We start from the raw sequence: 20,998 nt of genomic DNA on the forward strand, positions 1-20,998 counted from the left end.
AACATTGTATAAGCTAGCTGGTGATCCTTTTTTTCTGGACCCTCTGATATACTTCTAGAAGTCCTGACGGCTGCCATGCTGGGACTTGTAGTTTGATCCTGGCTGCAGGGACGGACGTGGCACACCACCTGTTATATAATAACATCCATGCAAATGCAATAGTCCTCCAGGCTGGAGGGTGTATAAATTAGCATCAGTGACAGGGCCTGACAGCCCAGGGGTTAGGAGAGCGCCCCGCACCTTGTACAACATGGCGGCGGCTGCCCGACTGCTCCGACCTCACTACATATAACCTCAGGCTACTGGATAACAGGACAGGTGGCAGGAGCCCGGGGCCAGCAGTCACACATGATGGCAGTGACTGCTCTAATATCTGCTAGGGCCATTATTATAGGTGTAACCATACAGACTGCAGCCCGTGCTATGTATTGTCCCTGGAGAGATGTGTAATCAGACCTCACACTGCTGTGCTCTGTGCTCTCTGCAGCCAGTGTTATGTATTGTCCCTGGAGAGATGTGTAATCAGACCTCATACTGCTGTGCTCTGTGCTCTCTGCAGCCAGTGTTATGCAGTGTCCCTGGAGAGATGTGTAATCATACCTCACACTGCTGTGCTCTGTGCTCTCTGCAGCCAGTGTTATGTACTGTCCCCTGGAGAGATGTGTAATCACACCTCACACTGCTGTGCTCTGTGCTCTCTGCAGCCAGTGTTATGTATTGTCCCTGGAGAGATGTCTAATCAGACCTCACACTGCTGTGCTCTGTGCTCTCTGCAGCCAGTGTTATGTATTGTCCCTGGAGAGATGTGTAATCAGACCTCATACTGCTGTGCTCTGTGCTCTCTGCAGCCAGTGTTATGTACTGTCCCTGGAGAGATGTGTAATCAGACCTCACACTGCTGTGCTCTGTGCTCTCTGCAGCCAGTGTTATGTATGGTCCCTGGAGAGATGTGTAATCAGACCTCACACTGCTGTTCTCTGTGCTCTCTGCAGCCAGTGTTATGTATTGTCCCTGGAGAGATGTGTAATCAGACCTCACACTGCTGTGCTCTGTGCTCTCTGCAGCCAGGGTTATGTATTGTCCCTCAAGAGATGTGTAATCATACCTCACACTGCTGTGCTCTGTGCTTTCTGCAGCCAGTGTTATGTATTGTCCCTGGAGAGATGTGTGATCAGACCTCACACTGCTGTGCTCTGTGCTCTCTGCAGCCAGTGTTATGTATTGTCCCTGGAGAGATGTGTAATCAGACCTCACACTGCTGTGCTCTGTGCTCTCTGCAGCCAGTGTTATGTACTGTCCCTGGAGAGATGTGTAATCAGACCTCACACTGCTGTGCTCTGTGCTCTCTGCAGCCAGTGTTATGTACTGTCCCCTGGAGAGATGTGTAATCAGACCTCACACTGCTGTGCTCTGTGCTCTCTGCAGCCAGTGTTATGTATTGTCCCTGGAGAGATGTGTAATCATACCTCACACTGCTGTGCTCTGTGCTCTCTGCAACCAGTGTTATGTACTGTCCCCTGGAGAGATGTGTAATCAGACCTCACACTGCTGTGCTCTGTGCTCTCTGCAGCCAGTGTTATGTATTGTCCCTGGAGAGATGTCTAATCAGACCTCACACTGCTGTGGTCTGTGCTCTCTGCAGCCAGTGTTATGTATTGTCCCTGGAGAGATGTGTAATCAGACCTCATACTGCTGTGCTCTGTGCTCTCTGCAGCCAGTGTTATGTACTGTCCCTGGAGAGATGTGTAATCAGACCTCACACTGCTGTGCTCTGTGCTCTCTGCAGCCAGTGTTATGTATGGTCCCTGGAGAGATGTGTAATCAGACCTCACACTGCTGTTCTCTGTGCTCTCTGCAGCCAGTGTTATGTATTGTCCCTGGAGAGATGTGTAATCAGACCTCACACTGCTGTGCTCTGTGCTCTCTGCAGCCAGGGTTATGTATTGTCCCTCAAGAGATGTGTAATCATACCTCACACTGCTGTGCTCTGTGCTTTCTGCAGCCAGTGTTATGTATTGTCCCTGGAGAGATGTGTAATCAGACCTCACACTGCTGTGCTCTGTGCTCTCTGCAGCCAGTGTTATGTATTGTCCCTGGAGAGATGTGTAATCAGACCTCACACTGCTGTGCTCTGTGCTCTCTGCAGCCAGGGTTATGTATTGTCCCTGGAGAGATGTGTAATCAGACCTCACACTGCTGTGCTCTGTGCTCTCTGCAGCCAGTGTTATGTATTGTCCCTGGAGAGATGTGTAATCAGACCTCACACTGCTGTGCTCTGTGCTCTCTGCAGCCAGGGTTATGTATTGTCCCTCAAGAGATGTGTAATCATACCTCACACTGCTGTGCTCTGTGCTTTCTGCAGCCAGTGTTATGTATTGTCCCTGGAGAGATGTGTGATCAGACCTCACACTGCTGTGCTCTGTGCTCTCTGCAGCCAGTGTTATGTATTGTCCCTGGAGAGATGTGTAATCAGACCTCACACTGCTGTGCTCTGTGCTCTCTGCAGCCAGTGTTATGTACTGTCCCTGGAGAGATGTGTAATCAGACCTCACACTGCTGTGCTCTGTGCTCTCTGCAGCCAGTGTTATGTACTGTCCCCTGGAGAGATGTGTAATCAGACCTCACACTGCTGTGCTCTGTGCTCTCTGCAGCCAGTGTTATGTATTGTCCCTGGAGAGATGTGTAATCATACCTCACACTGCTGTGCTCTGTGCTCTCTGCAACCAGTGTTATGTACTGTCCCCTGGAGAGATGTGTAATCAGACCTCACACTGCTGTGCTCTGTGCTCTCTGCAGCCAGTGTTATGTATGGTCCCTGGAGAGATGTGTAATCAGACCTCACACTGCTGTTCTCTGTGCTCTCTGCAGCCAGTGTTATGTATTGTCCCTGGAGAGATGTGTAATCAGACCTCACACTGCTGTGCTCTGTGCTCTCTGCAGCCAGGGTTATGTATTGTCCCTCAAGAGATGTGTAATCATACCTCACACTGCTGTGCTCTGTGCTTTCTGCAGCCAGTGTTATGTATTGTCCCTGGAGAGATGTGTGATCAGACCTCACACTGCTGTGCTCTGTGCTCTCTGCAGCCAGTGTTATGTATTGTCCCTGGAGAGATGTGTAATCAGACCTCACACTGCTGTGCTCTGTGCTCTCTGCAGCCAGTGTTATGTACTGTCTCTGGAGAGATGTGTAATCAGACCTCACACTGCTGTGCTCTGTGCTCTCTGCAGCCAGTGTTATGTACTGTCCCCTGGAGAGATGTGTAATCAGACCTCACACTGCTGTGCTCTGTGCTCTCTGCAGCCAGTGTTATGTATTGTCCCTGGAGAGATGTGTAATCATACCTCACACTGCTGTGCTCTGTGCTCTCTGCAACCAGTGTTATGTACTGTCCCCTGGAGAGATGTGTAATCAGACCTCACACTGCTGTGCTCTGTGCTCTCTGCAGCCAGTGTTATGTATTGTCCCTGGAGAGATGTCTAATCAGACCTCACACTGCTGTGGTCTGTGCTCTCTGCAGCCAGTGTTATGTATTGTCCCTGGAGAGATGTGTAATCAGACCTCATACTGCTGTGCTCTGTGCTCTCTGCAGCCAGTGTTATGTACTGTCCCTGGAGAGATGTGTAATCAGACCTCACACTGCTGTGCTCTGTGCTCTCTGCAGCCAGTGTTATGTATGGTCCCTGGAGAGATGTGTAATCAGACCTCACACTGCTGTTCTCTGTGCTCTCTGCAGCCAGTGTTATGTATTGTCCCTGGAGAGATGTGTAATCAGACCTCACACTGCTGTGCTCTGTGCTCTCTGCAGCCAGGGTTATGTATTGTCCCTCAAGAGATGTGTAATCATACCTCACACTGCTGTGCTCTGTGCTTTCTGCAGCCAGTGTTATGTATTGTCCCTGGAGAGATGTGTAATCAGACCTCACACTGCTGTGCTCTGTGCTCTCTGCAGCCAGTGTTATGTATTGTCCCTGGAGAGATGTGTAATCAGACCTCACACTGCTGTGCTCTGTGCTCTCTGCAGCCAGGGTTATGTATTGTCCCTGGAGAGATGTGTAATCAGACCTCACACTGCTGTGCTCTGTGCTCTCTGCAGCCAGTGTTATGTATTGTCCCTGGAGAGATGTGTAATCAGACCTCACACTGCTGTGCTCTGTGCTCTCTGCAGCCAGGGTTATGTATTGTCCCTCAAGAGATGTGTAATCATACCTCACACTGCTGTGCTCTGTGCTTTCTGCAGCCAGTGTTATGTATTGTCCCTGGAGAGATGTGTGATCAGACCTCACACTGCTGTGCTCTGTGCTCTCTGCAGCCAGTGTTATGTATTGTCCCTGGAGAGATGTGTAATCAGACCTCACACTGCTGTGCTCTGTGCTCTCTGCAGCCAGTGTTATGTACTGTCCCTGGAGAGATGTGTAATCAGACCTCACACTGCTGTGCTCTGTGCTCTCTGCAGCCAGTGTTATGTACTGTCCCCTGGAGAGATGTGTAATCAGACCTCACACTGCTGTGCTCTGTGCTCTCTGCAGCCAGTGTTATGTATTGTCCCTGGAGAGATGTGTAATCATACCTCACACTGCTGTGCTCTGTGCTCTCTGCAACCAGTGTTATGTACTGTCCCCTGGAGAGATGTGTAATCAGACCTCACACTGCTGTGCTCTGTGCTCTCTGCAGCCAGTGTTATGTATTGTCCCTGGAGAGATGTCTAATCAGACCTCACACTGCTGTGGTCTGTGCTCTCTGCAGCCAGTGTTATGTATTGTCCCTGGAGAGATGTGTAATCAGACCTCATACTGCTGTGCTCTGTGCTCTCTGCAGCCAGTGTTATGTACTGTCCCTGGAGAGATGTGTAATCAGACCTCACACTGCTGTGCTCTGTGCTCTCTGCAGCCAGTGTTATGTATGGTCCCTGGAGAGATGTGTAATCAGACCTCACACTGCTGTTCTCTGTGCTCTCTGCAGCCAGTGTTATGTATTGTCCCTCAAGAGATGTGTAATCATACCTCACACTGCTGTGCTCTGTGCTCTCTGCAGCCAGGGTTATGTATTGTCCCTCAAGAGATGTGTAATCAGACCTCACACTGCTGTGCTCTGTGCTCTCTGCAGCCAGTGTTATGTATTGTCCCTGGAGTGATGTGTAATCATACCTCACACTGCTGTGCTCTGTGCTCTCTGCAGCCAGTGTTATGTACTGTCCCTGGTGAGATGTGTAATCAGACATCACACTGCTGTGCTCTCTGCAGCCAGTGTTATGTATTGTCCCTGGAGAGATGTGTAATCAGACCTCACACTGCTGTGCTCTGTGCTCTCTGCAGCCAGTGTTATGTATTGTCCCTGGAGAGATGTGTAATCAGACCTTTGTGTATGTTGTTAGTAGATGCAGGACTGTGATATATGGATTTTTATTCCAGGATTCAAGTGCACTGGAATGGTGTCCTCACACTGCTGTACTCAAAATTGCTGTACACTAAAACTTAATTCAACCAAAAAACCTGCTATGGCCTTTGCTTGCACCAGGTAGGAGGAACTTAGATAAATGCACAGAGCACGCCAGTGTGAGGACACGCCCCCAGTGCACTTGGATAAGGTACAATCCTGGAATATAAATCCATATATCACAGTCCTGCTGCTACTAACTACATACACAAAGGTATAACTACACATCTCACTAGGGACGATACTTAATTCTGGCTGCAGAGAGCACAGAGCACAGCAGTGTGAAGGAGGATTACACATCTCTCCAGGGAAAACATATACCACTGGCTGCAGTCTGTATGGACACATAGCCTTTCTTTAAAATTGGGGAACAGCTGTAGCCAGATCTCGATGCTGACCAACTTGCTACATCTTTTTCATTGAAATCTAGAATTGACTTAGTAAATTGATACAATTCCCAGCACCCCCTGGGGGGGGGGGGGGGGGGGGGGTGGAGTAGGCTCGGGAGCTTACTACCTTCTCTTTATACCATGGTCTGTTGTATGCAGTGAGCTCCCCCTAGTGGCATCTGCAAGTTGACCGAATTTCATTGACTCTAGGTCTGTGCTGGGGTTTTGGAGCTGTGTATCAGATAAATGGATGTGTGTAAGTCAGGGGAGCTTAGAATATTATAGGTGGGGAGATAATGACATGACCCGACTGACCCAGAGCCTTGGCGGTGCCTCCTGTGTGTAGGGTCAGTCCTTTTATTAACCCCTTTCCCTGCTGGGCAATATCTCACAGTTACAGTATGCAGAGATACAATGTATCCTCTCTATGTGCTCAATGTGCTTCCCAGGTATCCCTGACACTATGGGAGCTCCTAGTCTACTAAGGTAACCCTAGGTCTGTGCACCCCTCAGCCATGGACCTACCTCGTATTCTCTCTGGAAGTTCCTGACGCTGGAGTTTAGGTTCCAGCAATGGAGGAGTCGGTGAGATCCGGGGCGCTTCAAACAAACACATTACACAATAAGATCCAAGGTCCAAGACAAACAGGGATGTTACCACCTAGAACTAGCAGAGAGCGGCCGCGTAGCATCAGAACGGAGACCACAGCGTTTGTATCACCTCTATTGTATATTGTGCAGGTGTAAGCGAAAATCATAGGGACCCATTACAAATATTAGAGACCAAGATTCTTTAGATCTTTCAAGCATTGGAAATCCAAAGGTTCAAAATCCTTTACTAAGAGATAATTCATACAATTCCGAATGCCTGCAGCCACCACTAGGGGAGCTCCTCACATGCAGATTATACACCACCACTAGGGGGAGCTCCTCACATGCAGATTATACACCACCACTAGGGGGAGATCACTACATACAGATTATACACCACCACTAGGGGGAGATCATTACATACAGATTATACACCACCACTAGGGGGAGATCACTACATACAGATTATACACCACCACTAGGAGGAGATCACTACATACAGATTATACACCACCACTAGGAGGAGATCACTACATACAGATTATACACCACCACTAGGAGGAGATCACTACATACAGATTATACACCTCCACTAGGGGGAGATCACTACATACAGATTATACACCACCACTAGGAGGAGATCACTACATACACATTATACACCACCACTAGGGGGAGATCACTACATACAGATTATACACCACCACTAGGGGGAGATCACTACATACAGATTATACACCACCACTAGGGGAAGATCACTACATACACATTATACACCACCACTAGGGGGAGATCACTACATACAGATTATACACCACCACTAGGGGGAGATCACTACATACAGATTATACACCACCACTAGGGGGAGCTCCTCACATGCAGATTATACACCAGCACTAGGGGGAGATCACTACATACAGATTATACACCACCACTAGGGGGAGATCACTACATACAGATTATACACCACCACTAGGAAGAGATCACTACATATAGATTATACACCACCACTAGGGGGAGATCACTACATACAGATTATACACCACCACTAGGGGGAGCTCACTACATACAGATTATACACCACCACTAGGGGGAGATCACTACATACACATTATACACCACCACTAGGGGGAGATCACTACATACAGATTATACACCACCACTAGGGGGAGCTCACTACATACACATTATACACCACCACTAGGGGGAGCTCACTACATACAGATTATACATCACCACTAGGGGGAGATCACTACATACACATTATACACCACCACTAGGAGGAGATCACTACATAGAGATTATACACCACCACTAGGAGGAGATCACTGCATACAGATTATACACCACCACTAGGGGGAGATCACTACATACACATTATACATTACCACTAGGGGGAGCTCACTACATACAGATTATACACCACCACTAGGAGGAGATCACTGCATACAGAGTACACACCACCACTAAGAGGAGATCACTACATACAGATTATACACCACCACTAGGGGGAGATCACTACATACACATTATACATTACCACTAGGGGGAGCTCACTACATACAGATTATACACCACCACTAGGAGGAGATCACTGCATACAGAGTACACACCACCACTAAGAGGAGATCACTACATACAGATTATACACCACCACTAGGGGGAGATCACTACATACACATTATACATTACCACTAGGGGGAGCTCACTACATACAGATTATACACCACCACTAGGGGGAGATCACTACATACACATTATACACCACCACTAGGGGGAGCTCACTACATACAGATTATACACCACCACTAGGAGGAGATCACTACATACAGATTATACACCACCACTAGGAGGAGATCACTGCATACAGAGTACACACCACCACTAAGAGGAGATCACTACATACAGATTATACACCACCACTAGGAGGAGATCACTACATACAGATTATACACCACCACTAGGAGGAGATCACTACATACAGATTATACACCACCACTAGGGGGAGATCACTACATACACATTATACACCACCACTAGGGGGAGATCACTACATACAGATTATACTCCACCACTAGGAGGAGATCACTACATACAGATTATACACCACCACTAGGGGGAGATCACCACATACACATTATACACCACCACTAGGAGGAGATCACTACATACACATTATACACCACCACTAGGGGGAGATCACTACATACAGATTATACACCACCACTAGGGGGAGATCACTACATATACATTATACACCACCACTAGGGGGGGATCACTACATACAGATTATACACAACCACTAGGAGGAGATCACTACATACAGATTATACACCACCACTAGGGGGAGCTCACTACATACACATTATACACCACCACTAGGGAGAGATCACTACATACAGATTATACACCACCACTAGGGGGAGCTCACTACATACACATTATACACCACCACTAGGGAGAGATCACTACATACAGATTATACACCACCACTAGGGGGAGATCACTACATACAGATTATACATCACCACTAGGAGGAGATCACTACATACAGATTATACACCACCACTAGGAGGAGATCACTACATACAGATTATACGCCACCACTAGGGGGAGATCACTACATACAGATTATACACCACCACTAGGGGGAGCTCACTACATACAGATTATAAACCACCACTAGGGGGAGCTCACTACATACATATTATACACCACCACTAGGAGGAGATCACTACATACAGATTATACACCACCACTAGGGGGAGATCACTACATACAGATTATACACCACCACTAGGAGGAGGTCACTACATACAGATTATACACCACCACTAGGAGAAAATCACTACATACAGATTATACACCACCACTAGGAGGAGATCACTACATACAGATTATACACCACCACCAGGAGGAGATCAATACATACAGATTATACACCACCACTAAGAGGAGGTCACTACATACAGATTATACACCACCACTAGGAGAAAATCACTACATACAGATTATACACCACTACTAGGAGGAGATCACTACATACAGATTATACACCACCACTAGGGGGAGCTCACTACATACAGATTATACACCAACACTAGGTGGAGCTCAATACATACACACTATACACCACCACTAGGAGGAGATCACTACATACAGATTATACACTACCACTAGGAGGAGATTACTACATACAGATTATACACCACCACTAGGGGGAGATCACTACATACAGATTATACACCACCACTAGGGGAAGCTCACTACATACAGATTATACACCACCACTAGGGGGAGATCACTACATACACATTATACACCACCACTAGGGGGAGATCACTACATACAGATTATACACCACCACTAGGGGGAGATCACTACATACAGATTATACACCACCACTAGGGGGAGATCACTACATACACATTATACAACACCACTAGGGGGAGATCACTACATACAGATTATACACCACCACTAGGGGGAGATCACTACATACAGATTATACACCACCACTAGGGGGAGATCACTACATACACATTATACAACACCACTAGGGGGAGATCACTACATACAGATTATACACCACCACTAGGGGGAGATCACTACATACAGATTATACACCACCACTAGGGGGAGATCACTACATACACATTATACACCACCACTATGGAGAGATCACTACATTCACATTATACACCACCACTAGGAGGAGATCACTACATATAGATTATACACCCCCACTAGGGGAAGCTCACTACATACAGATTATACACCACCACTAGGGGGAGATCACTACATACAGATTATACACCACCACGGGGAGATCACTACATACAGATAATACACCACCACTAGGGGAAGATCACTACATACACATTATACACCACCACTAGGGGGAGATCACTACATACATATTATACATCACTACTAGGGGGAGATCACTACATACAGATTATACACCACCACTAGGGGGAGCTCACTACATACATATTATACATCACCACTAGGGGGAGATCACTACATACAGATTATACACCACCACTAGGAGGAGATCACTACATACACATTATACACCACCACTAGGGGGAGATCACTACATACAGATTATACACCACCACTAGGGGGAGATCACTACATACAGATTATACACCACCACTAGGGGGAGATCACTACATACAGATTATACACCACCACTAGGGGGAGATCGCTACATACAGATTATACACCACCACTAGGGGGAGATCACTACATACAGATTATACACCACCACCAGGGGGAGCTCACTACATACAGATTATACACCACCACTAGGGGGAGATCACTACATACAGATTATACACCACCACTAGGGGGAGATCGCTACATACAGATTATACACCACCACTAGGGGAAGATCACTACATACACATTATACACCACCACTAGGGGGAGATCACTACATACATATTATACATCACCACTAGGGGGAGATCACTACATACAGATTATACACCACCACTAGGAGGAGATCACTACATACACATTATACACCACCACTAGGGGGAGATCACTACATACAGATTATACACCACCACTAGGGGGAGATCACTACATACAGATTATACACCACCACTAGGGGGAGATCACTACATACAGATTATACACCACCACTAGGGGGAGATCGCTACATACAGATTATACACCACCACTAGGGGGAGATCGCTACATACAGATTATACACCACCACTAGGGGGAGATCGCTACATACAGATTATACACCACCACTAGGGGGAGCTCACTACATACAGATTATACACCACCACTAGGAGGAGATCACTACATACAGATTATACACCACCACTAGGAGGAGATCACTACATACACATTATACACCACCACTAGGAGGAGATCACTACATACAGATTATACACCACCACTAGGAGGAGATCACTACATACACATTATACACCACCACTAGGAGGAGATCACTACATACACATTATACACCACCACTAGGAGGAGATCACTACATACACATTATACACCACCACTAGGGGGAGATCACTACATACAGATTATACACCACCACTAGGGGGAGCTCACTATATACACATAATACACCACCACTAGGGGGAGATCACTGCATACAGATTATACACCACCACTAGGGGGAGATCACTACATACACATTATACACCACCACTAGGGGGAGATCACTACATACACATTATACACCACCACTAGGGAGAGATCACTACATACACATTATACACCACCACTAGGGGGAGATCACTACATACACATTATACACCACCACTAGGGGGAGATCACTACATACACATTATACACCACCACTAGGGGGAGCTCACTACATACAGAATATACACCACCACTAGGGGGAGATCACTACATACACATTATACACCACCACTAGGGGGAGATCACTACATACACATTATACACCACCACTAGGGAGAGATCACTACATACACATTATACACCACCACTAGGGGGAGCTCCTCATATAATTAAACTGCTACTATATAGATGTTGGAATTCCATATTTGCCATCACTAATATTTGTAATGTGCCCTGAAGCTTTATTACAGGTCCTAATAATTTGTGGATATCAGCTCTTTTTGCTGTGGTGGGGCAGTTGAAGCCGCTGATGTTGGGTGTCTATAAGCTGCCCCCCATCTATAGCAGTGGAGCAGAAAGCTGCGAGCATTACAGTCTCTACACCTGGGATGGTAACCTACCTTCTGTGTGGTGGTAGTGATAATTCCATGAGGGAGGGGAACCCACCTGGAGGGGGGCGGCAACAGAAGAGCTTGTGTGCAGCGGCCACAGATCTGATATAGGAGAATCTTAGTTTAGCATCGCTCCTGTATATAGGGGGCTCCACCCCCTCACATTATATAGGAGACCCTCACCTGGTCTGGCTTCCTATACAACAAAGCTTTTCTAATACCATAGACTTGGCTGTTCAATTTTTACCATATCCCAACCTAGTCCTACTCATTAGAGGAAGGTGTCAGCAGGTGTGACCACAGGGACTGGATTATACTCACACTGCTGTGCTCTGTGCTCTCTGCAGCCAGTGTTATGTATTGTCCCTGGAGAGATGTGTAATCATACCTCACACTGCTGTGCTCTGTGCTCTCTGCAGCCAGTGTTATGTACTGTCCCTGGAGAGATGTGTAGTCTTCCCTCACACTGCTGTGCTCTGTGCTCTCTGCTGTCAGTGTGATGTATTGTCCCTGTAAAGATGTGTAATCAGAGCTTTGTGTGTGTTGTTATTAGCAGCAGGACTGTGATATATGGATTTATATTCTGGGATTGTAGATTCTCCAAGTGCACTGCAGGAGTGTCCTCACACTGCTGTGCTTACAGCTCTTTGCAGTAAACTGCTGCACAGCCCCATCCCATCTGCTCTGAGTAAAAAGTGATTCTGATTGAATACTACAGCAGTTACAAAGAGTGAAGTGACTTTATAGCAGTTTAATACACAGAGCACAGTGGTGTGAGGACACCCCACCAATGCACTTGGATAAGCTACAATCCTGGAATATAAGTTCCTATTTTACAGTCCTGCTGCTACAATACATAACACTGACTGCAGAGAGTACAGAGCACAGCAGTGTGAGGTCTGATTATACATCTCTCCAGTGACACTACATAACAGTGGCTGCAGAGAGCACAGAGCACAGCAGTGTGAGGTCTGATTACACATCTCTCCAGGGACAATACATAACACTGGTAGCAGGGAGCACAGAGCACAGCAGTGTGAGGACTGATTACACATCTCTCCAGGGACAGTACATAACACTGGCTGCAGAGAGCACAGAGCACAGCAGTGTGAGGTATGATTACACATCTCTCCAGGGACAATACATAACACCGGCTGCAGAGAGCACAGAGCACAGCAGTGTGAGGTGTGATTACACATCTCTCCAGGGACAGTACATAACACTGGCTGCAGAGAGCACAGAGCACAGCAGTGTGAGGTATGATTACACATCTCTCCAGGGACAGTACATAACACTGGCTGCAGAGAGCACAGAGCACAGCAGTGTGAGGTATGATTACACATCTCTCCAGGGACAGTACATAACACTGGCTGCAGAGAGCACAGAGCACAGCAGTGTGAGGTATGATTACACATCTCTCCAGGGACAGTACATAACACTGGCTTCAGAGAGCACAGAGCACAGCAGTGTGAGCTATGGTTTTGTCCTTGAGAGATGGTCGCAGTCCATGTGGTTATACCTGCTGACAGGTTCCTTTAAGCTTATGTTTTGCTACTATGAATCAGAGTTTGCAAATTTCTAAGCTAACAGAGAACAGCTTTGCCCTGACAGCAAGCAGAGATCTGACAAATGGTAAGAATACAAATACTTTCACTTTCCTACAAATGGTGTACGTCTCATTATGGAGGTGTAATTCCTGAGAGCTGAGATTCTGACGTCTTCCTTATTATTAGATACCTGCTTTCTCTTCGGTTTCCACGGGACGAGCGACCTCCGACGTCTGAGCGCCTGGATCGTCTGATATCATTATAGAGGGCAAGGAAACAGACATCAGTCCCAGCACATAGAGGAGACACGACTAAGCTCCTAGGCTCTACATACTGCACATCTACTACTACACTCATCATCTACAATGCTGTGCATTGCTGTATAAACGTGTAGAGGCAGTGGAGCAACACGGTGTAATCTGCCCAATATGCGGGGAACCGGATGCTGGGTGGAGTTCCCCTTTAAATATGGCCATTCCATCCCAGTGTGTAACCTTCAGTGAGGATCCCAATGAATTAGCCAACCTTTAAGCATTGACTGCTCTCTGCCAGGGAGAATGAGGCTGTGCCCGCTGCCAGCGTCTGTCACCCGCTGATGAATTGTTCTGTAATGTACTTGTGCACAGGCCGGACACAGATTTATAGCATTATAATGTCCGGGCTCCGGGTGCTGACACCCTGATCACATGCTGCGTTACCGTACAGCCTTTTATGGGAGTCTGAGGTCCCCCTGGCAGCTCCGTCCCTATTTTTGGGCACTTAATACAAGATGATACATGTGTCAGAGTGCGGGGGATATCACATGATATAATGTAACAAAGTGGAAGGATGTGTAAGATCAGTCAACAGCATCTTGGTGGCTGTTTCCAGACATGTAGGATTGTTTTACACCTATAGATTGTGTATGTACATGTGCAGGTAGCAGGGAAGGGGCCATGGATAAGCCACATTATGGTGGAGCTACGCAGAGGGGAGGAAAGCGGCTCTCGCTTTACTGTAAGTCACAAACCTGTGGTCGTGATGGTAACAAGGGTGGTATGAGAGGTGTGTAGGTCGGTGGGGTGACCTGGTCTGGTGGTGGTGACCTCGGGCCGGGCAGTGTCTGACACTACTGAGACATAAAGGAGAGATATGTCTGATGAGCTACCAATGTCAGGCGGAGGCTGCACAGCTCAGGACCCTGACTATGGGCTACATGGACAAACTTCATCTATGTATATACTCCAATCACATCCAAAGCTGCATTTCATTATTTGGCTCCATAGCTCTGGGCTGCTGTGCATAGGGTTTGTATGTAATAAGTCTCAGGCAGGTCTGGATTGTGCGGATGAAAGAGAGGAGACTCTTATATGATTTTATTCAACTTCAACTTGTAGATTCAAGAAGTCAGATAAAACCTAAAGTTATGTTCACCTACAGCCCCCATACAGCCGTCACCTAGTGTACATGCATCCTCTGCTAACTCCCCCATTATCTAGTGTACATGCATCCTCTGCTAACTCCCCCATTATCTAGTGTACATGCATCCTCTGCTAACTCCCCCATTATCTAGTGTACATGCATCCTCTGCTAACTCCCCCGTCACCTAGTGCGCATGCATCCTCTGCTAACTCCCCCGTCACCTAGTGTACATGCATCCTCTGCTAACTCCCCCGTCACCTAGTGTACATGCATCCTGCCCTCACTCCCCGTCACCAAGTGTACATGCATCCTCTGCTAACTCCCCCGTCACCTAGTGCACATGCATCCTCTGCTAACTCCCCTGTCACCTAGTGCACATGCATCCTCTACCCCGTCCCCTAGTGTACATGCATCCTCTCCCTTGTCATCTAGTGCACATGCATCCTCTCCTCACTCCCCGTCACGTAGTGCACATGCATCCTCTCCCCCGTCACCAAGTGTACATGCATCCTCTGCTAACTCCCCCATCACCTAGTGCAAATGCATCCTCTGCTAACTCCCCTGTCACCTAGTGCACATGCATCCTCTCCTCACTCCCCGTTACCTAGTGCACATGCATCCTCTCCTAACTGCCCCGTCACCAAGTGTACATGCATCCTCTGCTAACTCCCCCGTCACCTAGTGGACATGCATCCTCTCCCCCGTCAACTAGTGCACATGCATCCTCTCCTAACTGCCCGTCACCAAGTGTAAATGCATCCTCTTCTAACTCCCCCGTCACCTAGTGCACATGCATCCTCTGCTAACTCCCCCATTATCTAGTGTACATGCATCCTCTGCTAACTCCCCCTTCACATAGTGTACATGCATCCTGCCCTCACTCCCCGTCACCAAGTGTACATGCATCCTCTGCTAACTCCCCCGTCACCTAGTGCACATGCATCCTCTGCTAACTCCCCTGTCACCTAGTGCACATGCATCCTCTACCCCGTCCCCTAGTGTACATGCATCCTCTCCCCTGTCATCTAGTGCACATGCATCCTCTCCCGACTCCCCGTCACGTAGTGCACATGCATCCTCTCCCCCGTCACCAAGTGTACATGCATCCTCTGCTAACTCCCCCATCACCTAGTGCAAATGCATCCTCTGCTAACTCCCCCGTCACCTAGTGCACATGCATCCTCTCCTAACTGCCCTGTCACCAAGTGTACATGCATCCTCTGCTAACTCCCCCGTCACCTAGTGGACATGCATCCTCTCCCCCGTCATCTAGTGCACATGCATCCTCTCCTAACTGCCCGTCACCAAGTGTACATGCATCCTCTTCTAACTCCCCCGTCACCTAGTGCACATGCATCCTCTGCTAACTTCCCCATTATCTAGTGTACATGCATCCTCTGCTAACTCCCCCGTCACCTAGTGCACATGCATACTCTCCCGTCATCTAGTGCACATGCATCCTCTCCCCCCCATCACCTAGTCTACATGTATCCTCTCGACTCCCCGTCACCTAGTCTACATGCCTAGTGCACATGCATTCTCTTCTCACTCCCCTGTGCACATGCATTCTCTTCTCACTCCCCTGTGCACATGCATCCTCTCCTCACTCCACTGTGTAAATGCATCCTCTTCTCACCCCCCTGTGCACATGCATCCTCTACTCACTTCACTGTGTAAATGCTTGCTAACTGCACAGGACTCCAGGACATGTAGAGCTCAATGGATGTAGTTTGTGTTTTTCTTTCTGGAGTTACCTGATCCCACCACCAGGTGGTGCTGTTGATATGCAATGAATCAGATAAATCATAATTTACAGTTTTTACTTGATAAATGTTACAAAATCCACATAAAACCCCCAAATGTATCGTATAAACTGCACCCAACTCTGCACAATCACCTGAAATTGTGACACCCATCACCTGAATGGCAGATTTTCAAAAAACCTAAAAAAAAATCACCAAAAAAACTCGGGAGAAATCTATAAGAGAAGCCGGAGATGAGACTGTTCTGTGTCCAGTAGCCTGTAATGGCTGATAACAGATAGCAATAGCAGCGAGAAGTGGCTGATAACAGCTAACAATAGCTTGGAGACGTCAGTGTAACATATCGATTGTACAAACACACACACCACAACATGGTACTAGCGGGATGCAGAGAGGAAAGATGAGATGCAGGTGGAAGGGACAAGACTTGGAGGTACAGGGGGGTCTACTCACTGCCCAGGGAACCCGTCGCTGCACCTAGAAGGAAAGGATAAGGGGTTAGTCAGGAGGCTGCCGGACACTGCGCCGGGATGCAGCAACTTTCCCATAATCCCTAGAGACGGGAAAAGAGTTCTGGTTAATTGGGTGAAGTAACAGAGCATCAGTCAATTCACTGACAGCAAGCAGAGGTATGGGGACTATAAAATATAATATACTGTATAGTGCAAGGACCGGGGGCCATGTAGATCCCACAGACCCTGTACAATGGATATACAATGTATCAGTATTTCTTCCAGTTTGTCCCAAGCCCCTCCCTCTCTCTACTGTATCCCTCCCCCGAGGAGCAGCAGGATTTGAGAATCTAATCGCATCATCATTCCAGTGTGTACAGTGACCTAGACCCACGCAGGTGGGATCCGCTATCATCCAGCTCTCCGTAGCAATGACTCCCTGCCATTCACTACTGTTGTAATCTGACAAATTACTTTGAAGGCAGAGAATAGGGAAAGTAACATTTCTCACATGTGAAAGTTTGTTGCTATTTAATCAAAACTCTGTCACTAAATATTCCTGACTGTGAAGCTCCGGCCAGTCAGGGGTTAAATCTCCGCCGGGGAAAGGCAGAGCGCAGGACGGAGAAGAAACCTTCAAAAAACACCAAAAAATAAAATAATAAAACCTCTCTGTGAGAAGCAGCGAGCGAGGATGCTCGGCCCGGCCCGCGCCTGTCAGCTCCTTTGATGGGATACAGACTGCTGACAAGCTTGTTCTCTTTGAAATCCTCCTCCTCTGCTCGGTCCCGGTGACACCCGAGTCACTGCGCTCCCGGGGCTTTGATCAATTTAAAGTGCAGATGTTTAAAGGGAGATCGGGGCGGAGGGGGGGGGGGGGCTGTCTTTCTTGAAAACTCAGAAAATATAGAAACTAAGAGTCTAATACTAAGCCGTATAATCCAACACTTATAGATGTCACCATGGACCGCTTAGGGGCAAAGGGAAAATACTTACAACAGCGCCCCCCCTATCCACGGGTTGTATCTGGTACTGCACCCCAATTTATATTCATGTAAATAAGATGCAATACCGGGCAAAACGGTATAAATATTATAGAATAACTTTACTATGCGGATTATACTTACAGGAGTTTGGAGATCCGTGAGGCAGAGGAGTGTAGGAGCCGGCTCGCCAGGATCGGTTGCGGAAGCTCTTCTTGCATCTGCCGCAGTCCTGCCCGGTGGTGTTATGCTCACATTCACACTGCAGCGCTCCGTCCCGGAAATTGCAGGCGTTGGCGTGGAGGTTACATTTACATCTGTGGACAGAAAGCCATATTAGTAATGGACAAAAGCCTTGAGACCATAGGGGTGTACAGGTGGCTCCCCCTAGTGGTGGCTGCAGGTAGTCAGAATTAGAGCAAACAGCTTGGGCTGAGCGTTTTCTTAAGATTCTGTAAGAAGTGAAGAGTCAGAATTAGAGGAAGGTGGGGCCTGGTGTCTGGGGGTCCCATAGGTCCTATATGTTTATAGTGTATATAGATGCTGCTTGCTGGCAGGGGCACATGCCATCCCAATGGGGGGCCCCTGTGGCTCTAGAGCCGGGGCCCCGCTCATTGGGGCAAATTTACTTACCCGGTCCATTCGCGTTCCAGCGGCGGCTTCTCCGCTCTGGATTCGGGTCCGGCCGGGATTTAATAAGGTAGTTCTTCCGCCGTCCACCAGGTGGCGCTGCTGCGCTGAAAGTAAACTCATCGCGCCGGAATGCACCGAGCTGGACCAGGTGAAGGTAAGCGGTCCTTATGCGACACATTTTCGGTTTTTAAATGCGGCGGTTTTTCCGAATACGTCGGGTTTTCGTTCGGCCACGCCCCCCGATTTCCGTCGCGCGCATGCCAGCGCCGATGCGCCACAATCCGATCGCGTGCGCCAAAATCCCGGGGCAATTTAAGTACAAGCGGCGCAAAACGGAAATATTCGGGTAACACGTCGGGAAAACGCGAATCGGGCCCTTAATAAATGACCCCCATTGAGTGCTTAGTGCACGGAGCGGCTCGTCTGCTGACGACTCTTTGAAATATTATTGGAATTATAAATTAGAGAGGAGTCTGGCGACGGCGCAGGAATCGCTAATTCCTTCCGTGTTTGATCTGCAATGAGATCTCAGAGCTCAGATGTAAATTTTATAAGATGTACGAGAAGGACGGGACGGGAATCGGTTAAACGCACTGACGAGCTGCCACTCCAGGACAGGAGGATAATGGGGGTAGTATCACACACACAGAAGAAGTAGCAAGGACATCCAGCAGCACAGAGGATTTCAGGAGAGGAGTCTACTGGCTCTACGGTCATGTAACAGAAGGAGCAGGGCTCCCAGCAGCACAGAGGATTTCAGGAGAGGAGTCTACTGGCTCTATGGTCACGTAACAGAAGGAGCAGGGCTCCCAGCAGCACAGAGGATTTCAGGAGAGGAGTCTACTGGCTCTATGGTCACGTAACAGAAGGAGCAGGGCTCCCAGCAGCACAGAGGATTTCAGGAGAGGAGTCTACTGGCTCTACGGTCATGTAACAGAAGGAGCAGGGCTCCCAGCAGCACAGAGGATTTCAGGAGAGGAGTCTACTGGCTCTACGGTCATGTAACAGAAGGAGCAGGGCTCCCAGCAGCACAGAGGATTTCAGGAGAGGAGTCTACTGGCTCTATGGTCACGTAACAGAAGGAGCAGGGCTCCCAGCAGCACAGAGGATTTCAGGAGAGGAGTCTACTGGCTCTATGGTCACGTAACAGAAGGAGCAGGGCTCCCAGCAGCACAGAGGATTTCAGGAGAGGAGTCTACTGGCTCTATGGTCACGTAACAGAAGGAGCAGGGCTCCCAGCAGCACAGAGGATTTCAGGAGAGGAGTCTACTGGCTCTATGGTCATGTAACAGAAGGAGCAGGGCTCCCAGCAGCACAGAGGATTTCAGGAGAGGAGTCTACTGGCTCTATGGTCATGTAACAGAAGGAGCAGGGCTCCCAGCAGCACAGAGGAGGGGCTTATGGGTAATACTGCCTATATGATGAAGCAAGGTCCCCAGCAGCACAGAGGATTTCAGGAGGGGCTTATGGGTAATACTGCATATATGATGAAGCAAGGCCCCCAGCAGCACAGAGGATTTCAGCAGGTTAATATAGGAGGAGTGTGTGACCCATCCATCACGCGTTGGGTCCCTGCTAGTAGGTGACAGCTGAGCAGTATGGACGCCGCACGACAGGGACCAGCGGCTTATACATATAACCCCCCTGATGCGGCGGAGCACAATCTGCATTTCTGTCCTGTCCACCTGCACAGAGAGCAGCGAGGATGTGAATTATTTAATGTCCACGGCCGCCTGCGCCCCGCACCTGCCAGGATGTATACACTGCGCTGGCACACATGAGCGGGCACAGGGCATGTTCACTATTCTATACACAACAGCACCTCAGGAGCTGCTACTCATGGAGGAGGCCGCCGCATGCATGTAAATGAGCCCCGAACCTGCCGGGAAGTCTGCAGCTCATCCATGCACAGAATTATACACCTTCCACTGAGATCCAGACTAACCAATGTAGTGAGCGCCCCCTAGTGGTGGTGTATAATCTGTATGTGAGGAGCTCCGCCTAGTGGTGGTGTATAATATGTATGTAGTGAGCTCCCCCTAGTGGTGACTGTATAATCTGTATGTAGTG

At 48.2% G+C, this 20,998-nt stretch overlaps 1 protein-coding gene and 1 long non-coding RNA gene across 10 annotated transcripts in view; one reads left to right on the plus strand and one right to left on the minus strand.

Moving 5' to 3' along the window:
- The window catches only part of LOC140077933 (uncharacterized), a 118,047-nt gene that overhangs the window by 51,798 nt on the left and 45,251 nt on the right, over positions 1 to 20,998 (plus strand). The window lies entirely within an intron of this gene.
- Positions 1 to 20,998, minus strand: part of NTNG2 (netrin G2) — a 106,848-nt gene that overhangs the window by 18,275 nt on the left and 67,575 nt on the right. Inside the window, exons 4-9 of one of the 8 annotated variants that reach the window (XM_072125564.1) lie at positions 18,440 to 18,612; positions 17,314 to 17,337; positions 14,706 to 14,804; positions 13,887 to 13,946; positions 12,159 to 12,251; positions 6,349 to 6,423 (exon numbers count right to left, since the gene is read on the minus strand). In XM_072125564.1, the coding sequence (XP_071981665.1) occupies positions 6,349 to 6,423; positions 12,159 to 12,251; positions 13,887 to 13,946; positions 14,706 to 14,804; positions 17,314 to 17,337; positions 18,440 to 18,612 (524 nt within the window). Of the gene's footprint in view, positions 1 to 6,348; positions 6,424 to 12,158; positions 12,252 to 13,886; positions 13,947 to 14,705; positions 14,808 to 17,313; positions 17,338 to 18,439; positions 18,613 to 20,998 lie in introns of all 8 variants that reach the window. The other 7 variants (XM_072125563.1, XM_072125566.1, XM_072125565.1 and 4 more) reach the window with 7 other exon arrangements.

This window comes from Engystomops pustulosus, chromosome 9 (assembly GCF_040894005.1).
Source record: "Engystomops pustulosus chromosome 9, aEngPut4.maternal, whole genome shotgun sequence".
In the NCBI taxonomy this organism is placed as follows: domain Eukaryota; kingdom Metazoa; phylum Chordata; class Amphibia; order Anura; family Leptodactylidae; genus Engystomops; species Engystomops pustulosus.